Source organism: Lytechinus variegatus, chromosome 3 (assembly GCF_018143015.1).
Source record: "Lytechinus variegatus isolate NC3 chromosome 3, Lvar_3.0, whole genome shotgun sequence".
Classification (NCBI taxonomy): domain Eukaryota; kingdom Metazoa; phylum Echinodermata; class Echinoidea; order Temnopleuroida; family Toxopneustidae; genus Lytechinus; species Lytechinus variegatus.
Genome location: NC_054742.1, coordinates 24585932 through 24604260, shown reverse-complemented (window position 1 = coordinate 24604260; position 18329 = coordinate 24585932). Strand labels below are relative to the sequence as shown.

The following is an 18329-nucleotide window of genomic DNA, read 5'->3' as shown; positions in this document are numbered from 1 at the left end:
TATTTGAACTAAGAAATCATGCACATGACTTGATAACATTGTTAGGCCCCAGGATTAAATGGCCAATATAATAACATCCATTTCTGAGCATTCGTTTATCATCTGTGTATAATCCTCAAGTGCTGTGATTAATTTTCAGCTATAAGCAGCATATATTTTTGGAGATCGTTTTTTCCTAAATGATATTCTTGGAAGAAAAACCTTTTTATATTTTTTTCATCTGTCCATCAATAATTCAATAATCATCAATTGTCACACAAAAGACTTGTGATTGTGTTTTTTTTTAATTTCATAATTGCATTGAAACAATTTTATTCACATGGAGAAAATGATATGACTATCTCCCTTTAATAATTAATTTATGGATATGTACAATTTCATGCAAGTAAAAGGATTCATAGATCAACAGGAAGGGATTGATATAATGGCAATCAGCCTGTTTTTCAGCAGTCATTCAACGTCACTCGTTTTGGGGTGTGCAACAACACACAGCTGTTTGCATACTGACTGATGGGGGGTTCTTCTCTCAACACACTGCTCATGCCCCTATTTACATCTGCCTCTTCTCTCAGAATTTACTTGTGGGTAAATCAAAAAGCACTCTCACTGGCCATTCGAAAGTAAAAAGAAACACACATTTAGAAGTTCAAATACTTTAGATCTTTTTATTTAGATAACTCAAATTTAGATGAATATAATATAAGTTTGAATTATTTGTGAAGATGGAAGTGAGGGATGGGGGTGGCTTAAGATTTGTTTGAAGCAGATAAATTTGTATTAACAGCCTCCACTTTGTTGATAATGTAAAATCTCACTTATTTGTAAATATTATTTTATTGTTTTTATTTAACTATTTCAAGAAAGTTACATAAATTAGACTCAAAACATTTAGGCCTATGTTGTTGTGAAGAGGAAACACATCTTTCTATATTACTCTCATATAAATCTTTTATATGACTTGTGACACATGCATATTCTGAAATAATCATATTTTGACCTTCAATTTTATTATATTCTTGTCCTTTTATTTCTATGCTTTTCTGAAACATCAAATCCAATTTAAATGATACCTTTTGTGTTAAAGCCTGTCAAAAGCTTCGTTATTAAAGTGTCAGTAGTGTTAACTACATTCAAGTTTCATCGAACATTATAATATTATTAAAGTGTAGTAATCATTTAATGCATTTTTTACCCATTAGAACTTAAATATGGCATTATTCTGGCAGTTAAGATATAAATATACATATAGCACCCTCTATCAGTAATGTTTTTATTTCAATTTGAAATGGCTGTTTCAGCGTTTACTTAACCTAGTTATTGAATAGAAGAAATCTACTAACAAAGATCATTTCCTGAAATCTTCAGGCCATTCCATGCTTGAGAAGGACTTTTATATAAACAAGACAACAATACACAGATATTTAATTTTCATTGGGCACCCAATTGAATTAGATTTTGATGTAAAATCTGTAAATTTATCCAATAAAATACACATTTAGTTTATATTCTTCACAGTACAACTGTTCTGGGACATGTATTAATATGATTTAATAGTGAAATGGAATAGTGACATGCACTTTGGGGATTTATCATAACTAAAAAATATAAGTACCTAATATTCCAATTAAAAATGCAATGAAATAATGTTATTTTGTCATATTGTATTTTCCAGGAATGGAATATTGTTACACAAGTTGTTATGAAAATTATATATTTCAATTTGACTTTGGCTGTGTTTATGCGACCTCAAGCCAGAATCATGATTTGAATCATGATTCAGAACACAAACATGAATTACAATACCATAGAATCAGCATTTAGACGACCTTCATTCCAATGCTGTTTCTTCTTGGATTCTGGCCAGTCCAGTGTGCAGTGTGACAGAGGAAGTGTAGGTCAACCTTTTCGCATGTGTTTCGGCTCTTGAAAAATAAATCTTTTGCTTCCAGAATTCAGTCTATTATACCTCATTTTGTTTACTTCTGTTAATCCTGTCGGTTTATTGAAACTGTTAACAACAACTGAGATCATTTTCTTTCTAGTTAGTTCATTTACTAGAACTTGAAGTTGAAGACATGACAAAAATGAAAAGCTGTGGATGATGTGATGATCAACACAGTACTTGAACATGATAAAAAATGCATGCATAGCACATATGTACATACACTGAGGATAGCGCGCCTTGAGCTTGGCAAGAGTCAAACCAAAAGTAGCCAGACACAGTGACGTCATAGAATCATGATTCAAATCAAAATTGCGTTTATTACACCCTTTTCGTTCGTGGTTCTACATAAACGTCTTTCCATAATTCCAAGCTCCCTTTTTTTTACGTGTTTCATGTTTATGATTTGAAAGACATTTATTTTCACTTTAGACTAAATGCAATCATGATTTGAATCATGACTGTCGGGTAAAAAACTGGCGTGTAAACGCACCCTTTGATTTCTCTTGGTGTTTCTATTGATTGAAAGCTATGCATATAAACTAATATCTCCATCTACTGTTTATTTGTATGTCATGTCGTAGAAAGTGCTTGTAGACATTGTATGGGATGTCATGAGCACAAATATATTGTTCACTGACATGATATGAACAACAGATGGCAGTATTCAAATCATTGTAGAGGGATGATTGAGAGCTTTTCCAAAATGTTTGCATTTTGTTTAAAATATGTAGGGGAAGGCGGGGTAAGTTGAGCATAGGGGCAAGTTGAGCCACCAGCCCCAGGCCAATAATGAATGAGTCAGACATTGTGGTGGTGTCATGTATTGATGACCCATAGCATAACCCCTAACCCCACCACATTGTTTTCAACTTTGAAACAAAAAGAAGTTTTTTAGAGGGAAAAATATGAAATTCAGCCAAAAAAGTAAAAAAGAGTGTGAAATAGATAAGTGCTTTATAATCACACACGTCTTTAAATATAATAGACATGATAACAACATTATTAGTCCAGGTATGGATCTTCATTCTTGTCATAGTCTTTTATAGGATGGATGCATAATAAATGTGTGGATACTAAATTATCGCACTAAGTTCGGACTGGGGTAAGTTGAGCCAAACAGCATGGGGCAAGTTGAGCCATGGTAATTCCTATGGTAATGTATCTTAAAAAACAAACAAACCATAAAAATCAATTGAAATGCTGGCTGAAAGGAGCAAATTTACATGACTGCTCTTTTCCTTTTAAAGGATGTTAGTATTTATAGAGAATTAGCAAGTGAAAAGACTTAAAACAAAAAATTGACATGCTGGTTCTCCCCTCATACATTTTGTACATAGTTTTTGTGGCTCAACTTACCCCAGAAGGTGGCTCAAACTTACCCCATATATGGGGCAAGTTGAGCCATTTGACATAGTTTTTTTCAAAGGTCACGATGACTTTCAGTGTGGGGATAGAAAGTTATATATAGGTGGAAAATATTTCAGAAGAATTAAATTTCAAGGCAAGGTACTTATTTCGACAAGATTATTAATCATATCAATTCTAACATGCAAAAAGCAAAAACTGTCACAACTTACCCCGCCTTCCCCTACTGTAGTAAACTGTCTGTCTCATTCTTTGTGTGACATTCAGTATCTGTTTACTTGTGATATTTCAAACTCACATTGAATGATGCTTTGCATTCATCAATACTTTAGAGTTGTTTGAAAGTTTGTAATTGTGGGTAGTTTATAGGTAACCTACAGTGATAGATCCTATCTGATGGATAATTGATAGAATGGCAAAGACCTTACAGATACAAGCTATGTTTTCAAGGGATTTTCAGGATATGACTCTTGGGTAATGGAAAGATCACTATTAGTGTTGATTCAATGTGTAAATTTTATGATAGACTTGCAGTTTGTTTTAATATCAAACCCCCTCTACTTATAACCTGCTGTTTATCGTTGGAAGAAACAACCCTGTCTAGAAATCAAAACACCCATCAAAGATTTCCTTCAAATGTTGCTTCAACAATACTTCTATATCTATATATTTGAATAATTTTCCTTGAAATTCATCAGAGTAAACATTTATGGCTAACCCTTATGGCTCTCTTTTTTAAGTTATAGGTCTGCATGATTATTACTTTTCATACAACCTTCATTGAAAATAAAAGATGAATGAAAAGATCAAGGTTTGGAATTATTTTCCATTTTTTTATTCATCACAGTTCCAGGAGCACCCCATGGTGTTATTCAGGTGGGTAAGAATCCTAGGAGTCTTCAAGTCTTCTGGAACAAACCAAACCTTCAGAATGGCAAGATCCTCTTCTACTATGCCTACATCAAGAGAAAAGATTCAGTTTTCTGGAGTCGGTTCAGTACAAACAAACAGCATCATCTTTTCACCGGGCTAGGTAAGGTCACTGAAATTAGCATTGTCACTTTGATATATAAGTTTAAACTGACAGTTTCCATAGTATTAGTGCTTCGTAACCAATCAAAATCAAGGAAAGTTGTCAGATCTGACAACTTGTCAGTTGGATAAACACTTCTAGATAAATCTCATAGATAAATCTCTGGACTATGAACCATAAAATCAAATGAAATCAACTATGGTTCAAGTCTCGCCACAATACATGTCTCCACCTAGGCAAGACATTATAGTACATTTCCATTTCTATGCAATCGGAGTGAGGTACACGTTCCTGGTAGGAATATGTTAAAATGACAGGGCACTATATGTTGTCTATGCTGAAGCAAGGGTAAACAGTGCAGTGCCAGGTGTGTCAGATCTGACATACTTGAGTGTCGTACAAAAACCTAACTTTGTTGTTATGGTGACAAAGATGATAGTCTACAGTCATTCTGGGCCCTGTTTCATAGAGTTACAACTTTGAAATATTTGCAATTATGGCAAATGCCAAAACAGAGCTCAGCATCCAATTATCAAGGTTTCCATTGTAGTTACAATAATGGCAATTATAATGTAAATGCATATGAAACGGCCCTCAGAAATCAGTTGGGTGTCCATAGAATAATATGAACATAAAAAAATTAGGCTTAGGTATCAAATAGCAATATTCATCATCAAGAGAATTCTCTTCATTGATTAACCAAGTAATCGTGATGACTTTTTTCTGCTTCAACAATATGCATTTAAAGCTCCCTTTATTTTGTACCCCCCCCCCAAAAAAAAAGATTGGTTGTCACTGTTTGAGTTAGTGACACTATTACATTTGAACGAATGTGTTTATAAATTTTATGGTGTGTATGATAGAAAACAGAAGTTTGTTTTAGTTGATCTTTTTTTTCTGTACATGAAAATTTATTTTGGTAGGGATATCATCCTTGTTTCTATTTTTTTAAATATCAAATATCAAAATTTATAGCCGTAAGTGTTCAAAGTGCCCTTTTTGAAAGAAAGCTACAAACATTACCAAAAGAAGGTGCAAGATATTGTAAAATGTTAAATTGAAATTGTGACAAACAGTAAACAGATGAAAAAAATATTCAGCCGCCACTTCGCTATACTAATATCGGAATGCAGTATGTGATAATTTGGGTGTAATTAACATAATTGAAATTTTACCACAGTTTTAGATAGTTTTTAATGTTGATGTAACTACTCAAAATAGTGGTGATTATTTTGTCTTTTTACAGAGATCTTCACTGATTACATCATAAGAGTGTCTGCCTCCACCATTGCAGGAGAAGGACCAAATAGTACTGCTCTCCATGAGAAGACAGATGTAACAGGTAAGGTTTGTGTAGAAAGTACCAGGTGTGATGCTTAGTTAACTACTCTAATTGGCCTGTTGTCACAAAGGTATACCCAATGAAAATCTTTTTTTTAGGTTGAGTTTAAAAATGCTGATACATCCAACATCTTCTTGGAGATGCTTCACACAGGCTTACCAGAAACACCTTTGTGAATGTCTAGGAGGAAGATGTTTTTTGTATATTCATTGACATAGAGGGCGCTTTTTCATTTGAATTGAATTATTTTATGTAGTCCTGTCACACAAGTAATGGATTTTTAGATTTTCTCAATTTAGATACAGAGCTGTTAAGTTGCTTTTGTTGCTCAGAGTATGAAGTATGTGTTTTGAAGATTTTAAAGAAACGACCTTGCTGTAAATTTACTAGGCATGTGAACTCAAATTATCCTTTTGAACAGAGTTTGAGGTGTAGAATAATAAACATATTGAATGGAGATTTACTTTTTCATGTATATGACCCACCAATTTTTTTTTTGACTGATTTTTTTTTTTTACATATGCACTGACTAACTGTGAATGCGATGTCTTTCAGAATGATGAAATAAGTTGCGTAGAAAAAACCCCAAAACACATGAACCTTATTATATTTGCATAATTTACCTTTTGCCTCCTCATGAACCAAAGTATTACTCTTTGCAAAATGTGAAAATGAGAAGGTCTTCATTTGGACTGTGGAATGTTGTTTACATGCAAATGATATTGTGATGAAACATAAAAACAAAGGAGTTTTACTCACAAGGGCTGCCTATGTGGTATCTTTCTTAGCAGTTGAGACCACTTCTCAACACATCAAAATGAAGTTGACTCACATCTATAAACCATCTTCCATATGATTTTATTATTTTGTTTTATATCAGACCTGATTGATGGGTGATTAAACAAAAAAATCCAGCTAAATGGAATACTTCCTTTGGTTACATTGAATAGAAAAGGATCATTCATCGCAAAGGATTTGATAGTAATTCTAGGTGAGAGTAAGGAAGCCCAGGTGACTAATTTAGGAGAGCAAACGAAAACCTGTCTCTTCTGTTAGCCGAATGTGGTCCTTGGCCATCTTTGCTTGTTATGGAAAGACTAAGTTCCTTTCAACCCTTTGTTAATCAAGAGTAGATGCACCTCTTAAAAGATTTTAGATGTATCTTATTTGTATGGAAGTGTACTTGTAATACTCTGGCCTCTTTTTTTTCAGATTATCTTGGTAAGATTAGTGTTGAGTCATCTGCATTCTACATGTTCATGAAGGCATCCTAACAGGAGAAAAATATAGCCCTAAATGATTATATGACAAACTAAATGTATTCAGACATTACTTTAATATAGGACAGGGCATTGATTTTTTATTTTAATAGTCTATTTTTTTTATTGGGGGGGGGTTGATTTTGACACATACATAGCTTAACAGGTATGTAAGAGCTGTAGTAAAGGATTCTACCGAGACTACATTAACTGTTTTTTTAGAACGCTTGACTCAGGAGGCCGTTACTAATTCCAAGCATGTATGAATCAATGATGTCCTTGCTGAGGTGTCAGTAATGTGATAGAAATCCTTCAAGAGTTACATAAATGCATGCTCCCGATTTAGTATACAAAATATGTGGGTTTGCATCAAGGGATAGATACTGGGGCCCCCATTGTTTGGATATAGAACAAGTTACCTCCTATGAAGGACAACCATTAAACCAGCATTGATGAATAAGCATAACTGAAACACAGGTGCATGTGTGAAAACATTAAGAAAAAAAAATAGTCAAAAGTTTTTCCATCACAAATTTGTTATTAAAAATTTCTGCAACTGAAGTTGTTTATCTCCTAGATTGAAAAACAGTTTTGGATGATTTTTTTTTCTTACACAGATTTGTATGAACTTAGCTAAACATAAGGTTTAGTGATTTAAAAGGAAGAAAGGGAGGGAAGAGAGAAAAGAAGAAGGTAGAGGGAGGAAAGAAGAAGGCAGTGGTGATGTGTGGGGGGGGGGGTATTGGATGTAAAAACAAGGCAATGCAGTCACAGAGTTTGACACCGTTCTCACTACCATCCTTAAACTAGTTTAGTGAAAACTAGTTTAATGGAAACTAGTTTGAGGTGTAATGAGAACGTTCGAAGCAGTCTTGGAAGCGATCTTCTAAACCGGTTCAGAAAACCACCTCACAAAGTATTTTTGAAGATTGCTTTGCCTCGTTAAACTGGTTTCAGCGTAAGTGAGGACACAACCATTCTTTGAGAAGAGATCTTCACATATTTTGAGGGCGCTACTCCACACACTGTATGTGGAATGCTTATGCTGTGGTTTCAAATTTCGCGCAAAATATGTTACCCCACTGATGGTGGTCATATAGCAACAATACTGCTTTGCATGAAGTGGTTTTGAAAAAACACTTCCGGGTGATCAAGTGGGAACACTGGCAAAGCGATCTTCCAAACTGGTTTCCTGAACCGGTTTCTAGTAAACCTGTTTTAGAAAGTATAATGAGAACAGTGTCTTTGACAGAGCAGGGCATGGGAGGTGTTAAGGTTGTCATTTATATCTAGATTGTGGACGAAGACTCTGTGACAGCCATGTGGCTGTGTCTAGAGAGGTGATGTACTTTGTGGGAAATGAAGCATTATTTGTACTCCTTAGAATGCACATGACCTTAGACATTCACTTGTAGGTGTTTGATGGATTCGGATGAGGGCTTTACACATTAATGCATAGCCTTGAAAGATTGATTTGGATTGGTTGGCAGAGTAAGGTGTTAGTATTCTGTGTCTCCTCCACCACATATGAGTCACAGGATGAGTGTAAGGTCTGTCAGGATTGCTCGAGAGAGAGGAACAAGAAATGCAGTCTTTATAGACAGACAATCTTTATAGACAAGTTTCTTTATCACATGTTCCAAGGAGAAGTTTTCTTGGGAAATGTAATATTCTGTCAAGATTGTTGGTCCTCAGAGACCAGTGGTCAATAAAGAGAATTTTTTTTTGTGGGGAAGAAGATCATTATTAGTGTGATCATTCGGCTTCTTCTTACAATTTAAAAGGATTGTAGGTTAAAAAAGGCCCACAGCAAAAGATAGCTCATCAAAAGACAAAAATGGATAAGATTTTCAGGCCCAACATTTGTGTGTTGTTAATACATTCATTCTGTACGTAGTGCATGTGTTTGTCAGCAAATAGGATTCCAAAAATCCTAAGCATGAATGTTTCTCTTTCAGACTGATGACTGTCATTTGTTCACTTCCAACTTTTATCATTGATGATATACAGGCAAGAACTGCTGGAAGTGATCTGTTTTCCATTTATTCATTGCCCATAATTATTCTTGATAAGTACAATGTATATGTACCAAATAGGGTAATGGTTTTAATATAGAACTTGTACTGTATTCATCCAGAGTTCTCATTTTGATCAGCTAAGAAGCAGCCTTGTTGCATAAATCAAGGTTGTGGGTTTCACATAAGTATCACATCCCATCTTTAATCACAATGGAATAATACTACATCAAAGAAATATTATATCAAACTTAAACACCAAGACTGATAGCCTTTTCTTAGCTTTCGAGCTGTAATTGCTGATGCAGGATATAAAAATGTCCTGTTAGTTGCTTCAAGAGCAATCACATTTTATTGACAGTGTTGATTTCTTTACATGAGGATTGTAAAAAAGATATTGATTTCTCATTTCACAGTACTCTTAACTTATAGATGAGAACGTGAAATTGTCAATGTTGATATTGTCTTCGCAAAGATGAGGTACTTATGTGACCCCCACAAAATGAAAGTAGAACTGAAACAACATTAAATATGATCCATTATTGGTAATAAATCAACAGTTCGAAAGCAGAACAAGGGTATTTAGTTTACTAATTAGGTGTTATAATTAGTTCTCTTCCGGATCTGAATCTTGTATTGTGTATCTTTGGCATGGACAGACATATGTCTGCTAGATACTAATATACATTAACACTCTCTAGCATTTGAATTCTGAGAATATTGACTGTGACATACATCTGTCTATAAAAGAATGCATATTGCAGACATTTAATGACATAACTAAAGTTTAGATTCCTCCAGGTTTCATGTATTAATTTTTTGCTATTGTTTACAGTTCTTTGTCAAATATGGATCGTGATAGGTAGTTATGGTTGATTTTAGAAATGTGGAAATGGAAAATGAATAAAGTAAGGCTTATGTCTTGTTTATTTTTTTTTTTTTTGGGGGGGGGTAGGTGTAGAAATCAAACTTGTTTTTAACCAAGGCTGATATAACCACTTAAAGTGAATGAAATAGATTTCATATTCCTATAAAGTCTTTGTCAATACAGGTTCTTTATATTGATTGCAAGTTTCTTATAAAGATTATTCTAGTTATAGAGCCAACAGTGGATAAAACAATCATATATTATTCATGACCTTAAATGCTTAAGGCACATCTGTATTGCAGTTTTTTTCCAACATCAACTGGACCATTATATCAGTCGTAATGTTGTCCATGGAAACACATTTCAACTATATGGTAATTTACAATTATCCACTTCCCAAATCATTTATACTAGTTGTAGACCTCTGGGCTATGGCTTTATCCATTTAAAGTACTTTGTAAAACAAAAATTGATGAAGGTATCTTACCAAAAGTCTTTGTAGCATCTTCTGGCATGATTCCTGCTCAGCTTTTTTTTTACTATGGTATTTTTCTTCTAATCCTCCCAAAAAGATGCTCAGCAGGATTCACGGCCAGATACATTGCTTAGAATATCAATAAGATGCCCAATTATGAATGAATTCTTGACCGACAATGCTTTGTCTCCAATGATCCATGTGACTATGAAGATGGCTTTCAAATTTAATTGTGTTAGAGCTCTGGTGTCTCTCGGGTCCATGGGTCTGTCTTTTAAAGACCAGTTAACACCTATTTCCTTCTAATGGGATTTAATAAAGTAGTTAGTGTACTGATCTACCTTTGCTCTTGTTCTCTCACATAATCTTCTCTTTCCCCTCTGTCTCTGTGTCTATAATAGTAATATTCTTTGGATTAACAGTAAGACTATAGAATGTTGGGTGCTGAGATATTGATAGCTAGAAAACATTGTCACTGGAGAGAAGGCAACTTATCACATCAGACTGGTCTCTTCAGGAGGTCAGAGTTTCTGAACTGGACACTACACACCAGCTGCTTGTAGCAATATTCATATCAAGACAAATCCAGCTACATACATGTATAGGGTATTGAAGGAGCTTGAGACTTGATTGACATCTTTGTTGCTGGTTTCTCTATATTTCTGACTTTGAACAGATTTGGGTAAGAGATGTCTTGTTCAAATGTCCATAGAAAATAATGTGATGTTATGGCAGCTAAAAAATGAAATACTCTATCTATTAAGGCATGCTATTATGCCTGAAGGCCGGCCGTCCTAATTGTAGATGGTCTTGACTATACTGATTTTAGTTTGATTCAGAACAAGAAGGGTTCCAGCATTGTGACAGCCAAAGACAGATTATTGTTACTGTTAGTTGTAAATTCTTTCTAATAAGCCTGAGTCGAATCGATTTTAAAATCGGTGTTCGATCGATGTCATCGAACACCGGTGCAGATTTTGCAAAATCGGTGCATCGAAAAAAAAAAAAAATACGTCGGCCGGCCGATTCGTTTGGTTTACACAATCAATCATCAAAATATCAGTAATGTCCAACTTTACTACTACTTACTTGATTTCTATTGCCCCCAAAATGAAACCGAATGAGTAATTATGATGCTATTCACCATTAATTTGAAGTTTATTTCGATCATAGTTCGAGTCTTACTCGTCTGCTCGTGCTGAGATAATTTATGCACGATGAATTCATGAATGGAAGTCATGGCCACCGATCGTGCATGCGCAGTACTGTTCTTTAATCAAACCAGAAAATGGCCGGAAATTGACGCGATCAACGTAAAATAAATCTTGCTTTCATGAACAATATTAAAATCATGACCATAGAACATTATTTAATCGTAATATTTAACAATAATTTGCATATGATAATCATTAATATGAATTTAGAGCTTGATGTGAAACGTTTGTATTTCGTTTCAATTTTCAATGGCGGACATCTCATGACGATCGACTTGACTTGAGTCGAGCTAGTGCACTTGTCTAAAAAAAATAATCATCACGTCAGGATTGATTCTCGAACATTGTCTACATGCAAAAACTCTGTTCAAGTTCGTAATATCACCATATAATAACATTTAACATGACAAAACAGAGAAAATTGCGTCTGATATTTTTTCCTATCAATTTGAAGCTAGTTTGTGCCCAACTTTGGGCTCTGATTTCATGAATGGGAAAATATGTCATACGTCATCAAACACGCATGCGCATTGTGCTTATTTTCTCGGAGCTTGGAGGAGACGTCCGGTCCAGAGATGGAATAACAATAGAAATAATCCCAGTATTATGTCTTCCATATGAACATAACATACTTTGCTGGCATCGTCAATATTCTTAGTATGACCATAAAATCTTGTTAAATCGTAATAATTTAGATGAATTTAGGGCTCGATTCGAAACATTCGTATTTATTTTGATCGCATGCTCAATTGCGTCTAAAAAACTGGATTGTCATTATCAGGATTAATTCTCGAACATCGTCATAACTCATATTCCACAATCTTTCCTCACAATCGTTATATCAGCATTGAATAGCAATTCAAATGACCATCCAGAGAAAATCACGTATTTATTCCCATAAATTTATTTTATTTGGAGCTCATTTTGGATCCAACTACACAATCTCAGGCAAGTTACAGCGCTCTCCGTTGATTGCACTTGTTTGCTGGCGCTGACGCCAAGCACGCCTGTCGTTTCGGGAGAGTGAGTGTACGGAGCTGCGGACGGGGCTGGTGAATGGACTGCGAATGCTAGTTGACCGAAAATCATTCGGATCGACTCTGCGTGATTCATGTCTTTATTATTGTTTCATTTTGAACTTATATGTTGTCATCTGCAAATATCATTGTTGAAAATATTTTGGGAAGAATTCTGCTTTGGTCCCCGGCCTTTTTTGTGTGTTTTGTGATCATGGAATACCGTCAGTGCGTATATGCAAAGCGCATCGCATCGACGCAAAAACAAGACTAAATTTTCCCCGCCTTCAATATTCGATGCATCGATGTTCGATCGAATTAGAGCTGTCGAACACCGGTTTTCAAAATAATCGATATGACTCAGGCTTACTTTCTAATTCAAATTGATCTCAATATCTCTATCTTATCACACAGTTTAAGATCATTCTCAGTTCGAGTTTGATTCGAGTCAATCTGTCTTTGTAAGATAGGCATTAGATTGCACATTGGACTCTTAAAAAGGTCTTGGTGAAACTTGGTTTTACTGAAAACATATGACTCTGTGCTGTTTCTAATGCTTAGGCAGTCTGATTACACTTTTCTGTGTAGCATATCACATGTTGTCATATCTTGTCATAGATTGAAAGTGTTATGAGATAGGCTCTAGGTCTCCATTGAGGCAAGGATTGGCTATCTGGCATAAATCACAAAATTTAAATCTTAGCATGGCAGGGAAATTGCAGTTCCTTAGGGCTTATCTGTATAGTTATTGTGGAGCGTTGTGGCCCAGTGGATTAGTCTTCGGACTTTGAAACAGAGGGTCATGGTTTCGAATCCCAGCCATGGCGTAATTTCCTTCAGCAAGAAACTGATCCACAATGTGCTGTACTCAACCCAGGTGAGGTAAATGGGTACCGGTAGGAAGTAATTCCTTAAAAAGCTGTGTGCGCTATGAACGTCTAGCTTAGCCGGATAATATAGGAGCGCCTTGAGCACCTAACAAGGTGGATATGTGCGCAATATAAATACCCTATATTATTATTATAGTTTGGCGCAAAGTGTTATGTTAAGAAATGGGTATTTGTCAAAGGTTATTGAGGATGGGTTAAAGTTTTTTTCTTTGGTGGATACATGTCGAGATTTGTGATAAGTAGGATGGAGGAGAGCTGTCACTGAAATAGTTTGAAATAAGTTGGTTTGTAGCTCTTATTATGGTTTGACATATTGTACTTGCTTTTTTATGGTATGAAAATCCAGTGGTTAGTGTTCTTATTCCTAACAATGATGTCTATTTAGTTTAACTTGTCTACAACATATCTCCTTTGTACAAAGACAAGAATTGTTCACATTTGATTTTTTTTATTCATAGCTTTTTTTGTAGGTCAGTGTACTCTCATTTAGTGTTATAAATTAGATTGAAAATATTGGGGTGTGTTTAAGTTAGCAAAGAAAATTATCAGTCTGATTGATTTTCATTTGAATTAAACCATGAACTTGAAAGAATGTTATCTAAAAGTAGCATAGTATGCTGAAGCTTTTAGGGAGTAGTGGCCAACTTTTCATCATAAACATTAGACTTCACATCAAATCCAATTGAAGATTAAAACATGATCATATTGGTGTGACCATATTTGCTTTCTTGAAATAATGTTGAGGAAATGAAGGATACTCAACTCTGTGTGTGCATGTATGAGTTCATGCAAAGGTTCTTTTTCAAAGCTGATCACATATTTAGGATTAGCAATAATCTTAATGGCATGACATTGACTTTACTGATGAGAGCCTCTTGAGGAATTTTAATCGTTTCTTGTGAATCCCATGGAGGATATACAGAATATCACTAGTCAGTTTAAATTAAATACTGGCCATTTATAGGAGTAGGCAGTCATGGACCATCTTTTTTCTATACCTGTGTTTCTTATCCTAGTATTTCATGGTAAGATGCTAGAGATAGATTCACCTGTTGTCCCACCTGTTCTTTTTCATATTAGTTATATTTCTGTTTCAGTCTCGGTGTGTGATTGGTTCAGTGTATCATGTATTGTATGATGCATCATGGATATATACCAAATGCAGGTTGGCTCTTATTTTAGAAATTGTATTTTCCGTCTTTATTTTTTGGTGATAACAATGTGAGTTAGAGGAAATCAATGATTTTGTAATCTCCCTTTTTTTCTGAACTAAAACAATTGATTGTCCAATTTAATCTTTGATTCATTTTTATATGAGCAGTGTCTACATTCTATGTGTCAATTACTGATTGTTTTAAGTTATCAATAAGATATATTTGAGGTATTGTATTTCAAAAATTGGGCTTTAGTGTTTTATCAGCTCTTTTCTTAACATATTTCTGTCATCCTCAGCTCCCAGTGAGCCTCGCAATATCACCATTACTGTCATTGGACCTAATACGGCTCGTGTCTCTTGGATGGAGCCCATCACCTTCTACAACTCTATTGACAGTTATACTGTCTCCTTCCGAGAGATCAATGACTCCACACCAAAAATTGCTGCCGAGATCACCAACACCTCGCGTGTTTTGTACAAGCTGCGTGAAGATGCAACATATGAGGTTATCGTTAGAGCATTCACTATGAGCACGTTTCTTGGGAGAGGCCTCCTCCAGGGCGAGGCATCCTTTCCTCAGCAATTTGTCATGTCATATATCCGTAAGTAAACTGATTTTATTATTCTTTTGTAATTAGCGCTGGGCTAGTCCATCACATTTTTTTTGTTGCATCATTTGCTACTTGTGCTTTACTTAAAAAAAAGAATGCTGCCCTGGCTAGTGTTGAATTTTTCCATTGTGGATGGCAGGTCTATGAACTAAGTCTGAAAAGTTAGCTATTATTTTTATTATGGTATATTTATGCTTTTTTTTTTTTGCTTTCCAGTTTCATATGTTTAGTATATGTATGAATTACATTTTTCACATATTGGATGAATTAATTGTAGGAATATGCATCATTTTGATACCAAGAAGATCATACCATTAAGATTAAAATTAAGATGAAAGTATACAGAGTGGGGGTAGTAATATAAAGTTGCTGATTTTCATCTGGAAGTAGTTTGTGTGTAGCAATATTAACAATCATTGCATGCCTAGCTGGATACAAATGTATACAATAATTGTTATTTAGATTTTTATTGTGTTTGTATTTTTTTGCAGTATTTTATTTTTCTGATTACTTCTCCTTCAGCAAGGATGTTGTTTACTCAATATTTAAATTGGTATCAGGTAATGATGTTCTTATGACAAATATATTTGTTTTTCAGGTTATCATGATTTGTTCATTTTTTTGTATTACTTGCTTCAGCTCCTACATCTGGATTGACTCCAGGAGGTACAGTCAAACCTAGAGAAGATGCTGGACGTGTTGTAGGTGTGGTCTTTGCACTTTTCGTGTTGCTTGGTCTAATTTTAGGTGTACTGGGTTTTGTAGTTCTTAGGTAAGTTGCATGTGAACAAAGCTTTTATGAATGTTTTTGTACTGACTTGTTACTAGATTAACACACAGAGAGTCGGTCAATAACGATTTGATTACTGTCTCGACCATTATGAATTTTGATAGTTATAGTTATTATTTGGTCTACATTTGTTTACTAAGGATGTGTCGGGTGGTATTTTGTCCATAAAGGTCAAGATGCTAAAAAAAGAGGAAATTAACGTATGCCAAAATGATTATGGGAAAAAACACATAAGGTTAGGGATGGTGCTAGATACTTAATAGAAGATCAAATTCAGTGTAGTTGATCATCATGTTTATGAAGATTGGTTGGGAATTTAAAGTATGCAAGTTCTTTAGAATATTAGGTTGATATTGTTTTGCTATTTTTTTTCATTAAAAAAATCAATTTATTTTGCTTATAAACATGTGTGTTAATTCTTTCCTTGTTCTTTCCCCAAGGAAATAAACAAATGTATGACTTACTGAATTATCGAGAACCTTGGGCAAGTGTCTTGATTCACTAATAATGATTACTGTTTGTCTCCCTCTTTTGGTATATGAGAGGAGACTGAGTCTTTTTACATACATTTACTGTACATGTGGATAAATCAGCTAGAGTGAAGGGAAGGTTTACATTGTTTGTATTGGCAAACTGATTTAAAAAAGAAAATTCAAAATCACATGCCCACTTCAAGTTAGAAATAAATGCAATCCATTGTTTGAGGTTTGTATTTTTGTGCGAATAATTTATTAGTTATCTCCTGGATTTATTTATGTTATATCTCTCTGGTGTATTAATTTGAGGTCAAGATTTAGTTTCAATTTTAGACTATTAACAACTTTCACTTCCTGATTACAGAGATAGAAAGAGGAGAGACAGATAGAGAGTGAGAGAGAGAGAGAGCTAGAGTAGAAGGGGAAACAATAAGAGAAGGAGTGACAGAATAGGGGGAACAGAATGAGAGTCGGAGAAACTGTATGAGAGGCAGAGAGAGAGAGATGCATGCATTACAGATTATATAGTGAATAAGTTGGTTTACATCCAATATTGCATGCCTGTTGATATGAAAAAGTGTACGCTCTTATTAAAACATTTGTACTGGAATATCGAAAGTGGACAATGCAAGTTATACTGTACGCTCTTACTTCGTGAATTCGAAAATGAAGGAATGTTATGCCCATTTTGCATAATTTTATTTTTTTGTGACTGCTGTGAAATTGTATTTAATAAATCTTTTACCAAAGCTTTTTATGCTTTGTGTGTCAGGATGTAATCCGGTTGGTCAGGATATATGGTTTTCTTGTATGGTCTCTCCTTTGAAGTGCTGGTATATGATATAAGATATCACTGTAAGTGCTATGGAGAGGCATTATTGCCAACCAATGTACATTATCTAGAGTGGAGTGAAAGATTGGACATAACTTGCTCTCAGGTTTGGATTGAATACCAGGATAATATAGGAGGAGGAATTGCATGAAAAGCTTTGCAGATCTAGCATTATGTTCTCTAAACTCGAGAATGTTGTCCGTCGAGGCACAGAATTGTTGCGTGAACTTCCTACCAGGTGAATAATCCATTATTACAAGTCTATACTTTTGTTGTAAATTATGCATTTTCTCCCACTAATTGATATATTTTTTTGGTAGGACTATTCAAAATTGTATGACCAATGCCTTCAAAAAATTTTGACTATAGGATGTAGAGATTATATGATATGGAATTTTAATTCTGCAAGGGTTTAACTAGACTGATATTAGATTCTTAAGAATTTTTTTTTGGTTCTTTTTGATACATGGAAATATTTACAGACCCCCTCCAAATTTTATATCCTTTAAAGTAAAAAACAGATTAAAATGAGTGAAGATTGCGAGAAAACTTAATTGGGAATTGTAAAAAAGTTATGTAAATAAATCATAGATCTTTCAGAAATGTTGTAATACTCCATCTGAAAAGGAGATGTAAATTGTTCCTTTGATCTGAAATTAGAAATAATTTTCTTTAAAAAAAATCTGATGGCTCTGAGATGGCTCTGTATTGCACATGCATGTAGTCATTTTATTCTATTTTGATACATGATGATTAAGACCCATGATGTGATAAGATCATTATACAGGTAACTAGAGTGGAGTCAGAAAACCAATATCCTTTGGTTGTTACCTTAGTGATATCTGTAGTACTACAGGTAGTTTAAGGTCAAGAATACTAGTCTGTAATCTACGGTAGCATGTTGGAATTCAGTAATTACATCGGTATACATCTTGAAGCGTAAGGCCACTGCACACTTTACGACTGGTCCACGATCCGACTTCGGAACAAATCGCATTTTGCTTATTTTCTGAAAATGAGAATGAACTCTGTTTTTTGTTAT

General features: G+C 34.5%; 1 protein-coding gene across 1 annotated transcript in view; it reads left to right on the top strand.

Annotated features, from left to right (window-relative positions):
* Positions 1–18329, top strand: part of LOC121410583 (receptor-type tyrosine-protein phosphatase delta-like) — an 86581-nt gene that overhangs the window by 25179 nt on the left and 43073 nt on the right. The window contains exons 8-11 of the mRNA XM_041602763.1: positions 4158–4343; positions 5590–5685; positions 14875–15180; positions 15829–15961. Coding sequence (XP_041458697.1) covers positions 4158–4343; positions 5590–5685; positions 14875–15180; positions 15829–15961 — 721 coding nt within the window. The remainder of the gene's footprint in view (positions 1–4157; positions 4344–5589; positions 5686–14874; positions 15181–15828; positions 15962–18329) is intronic.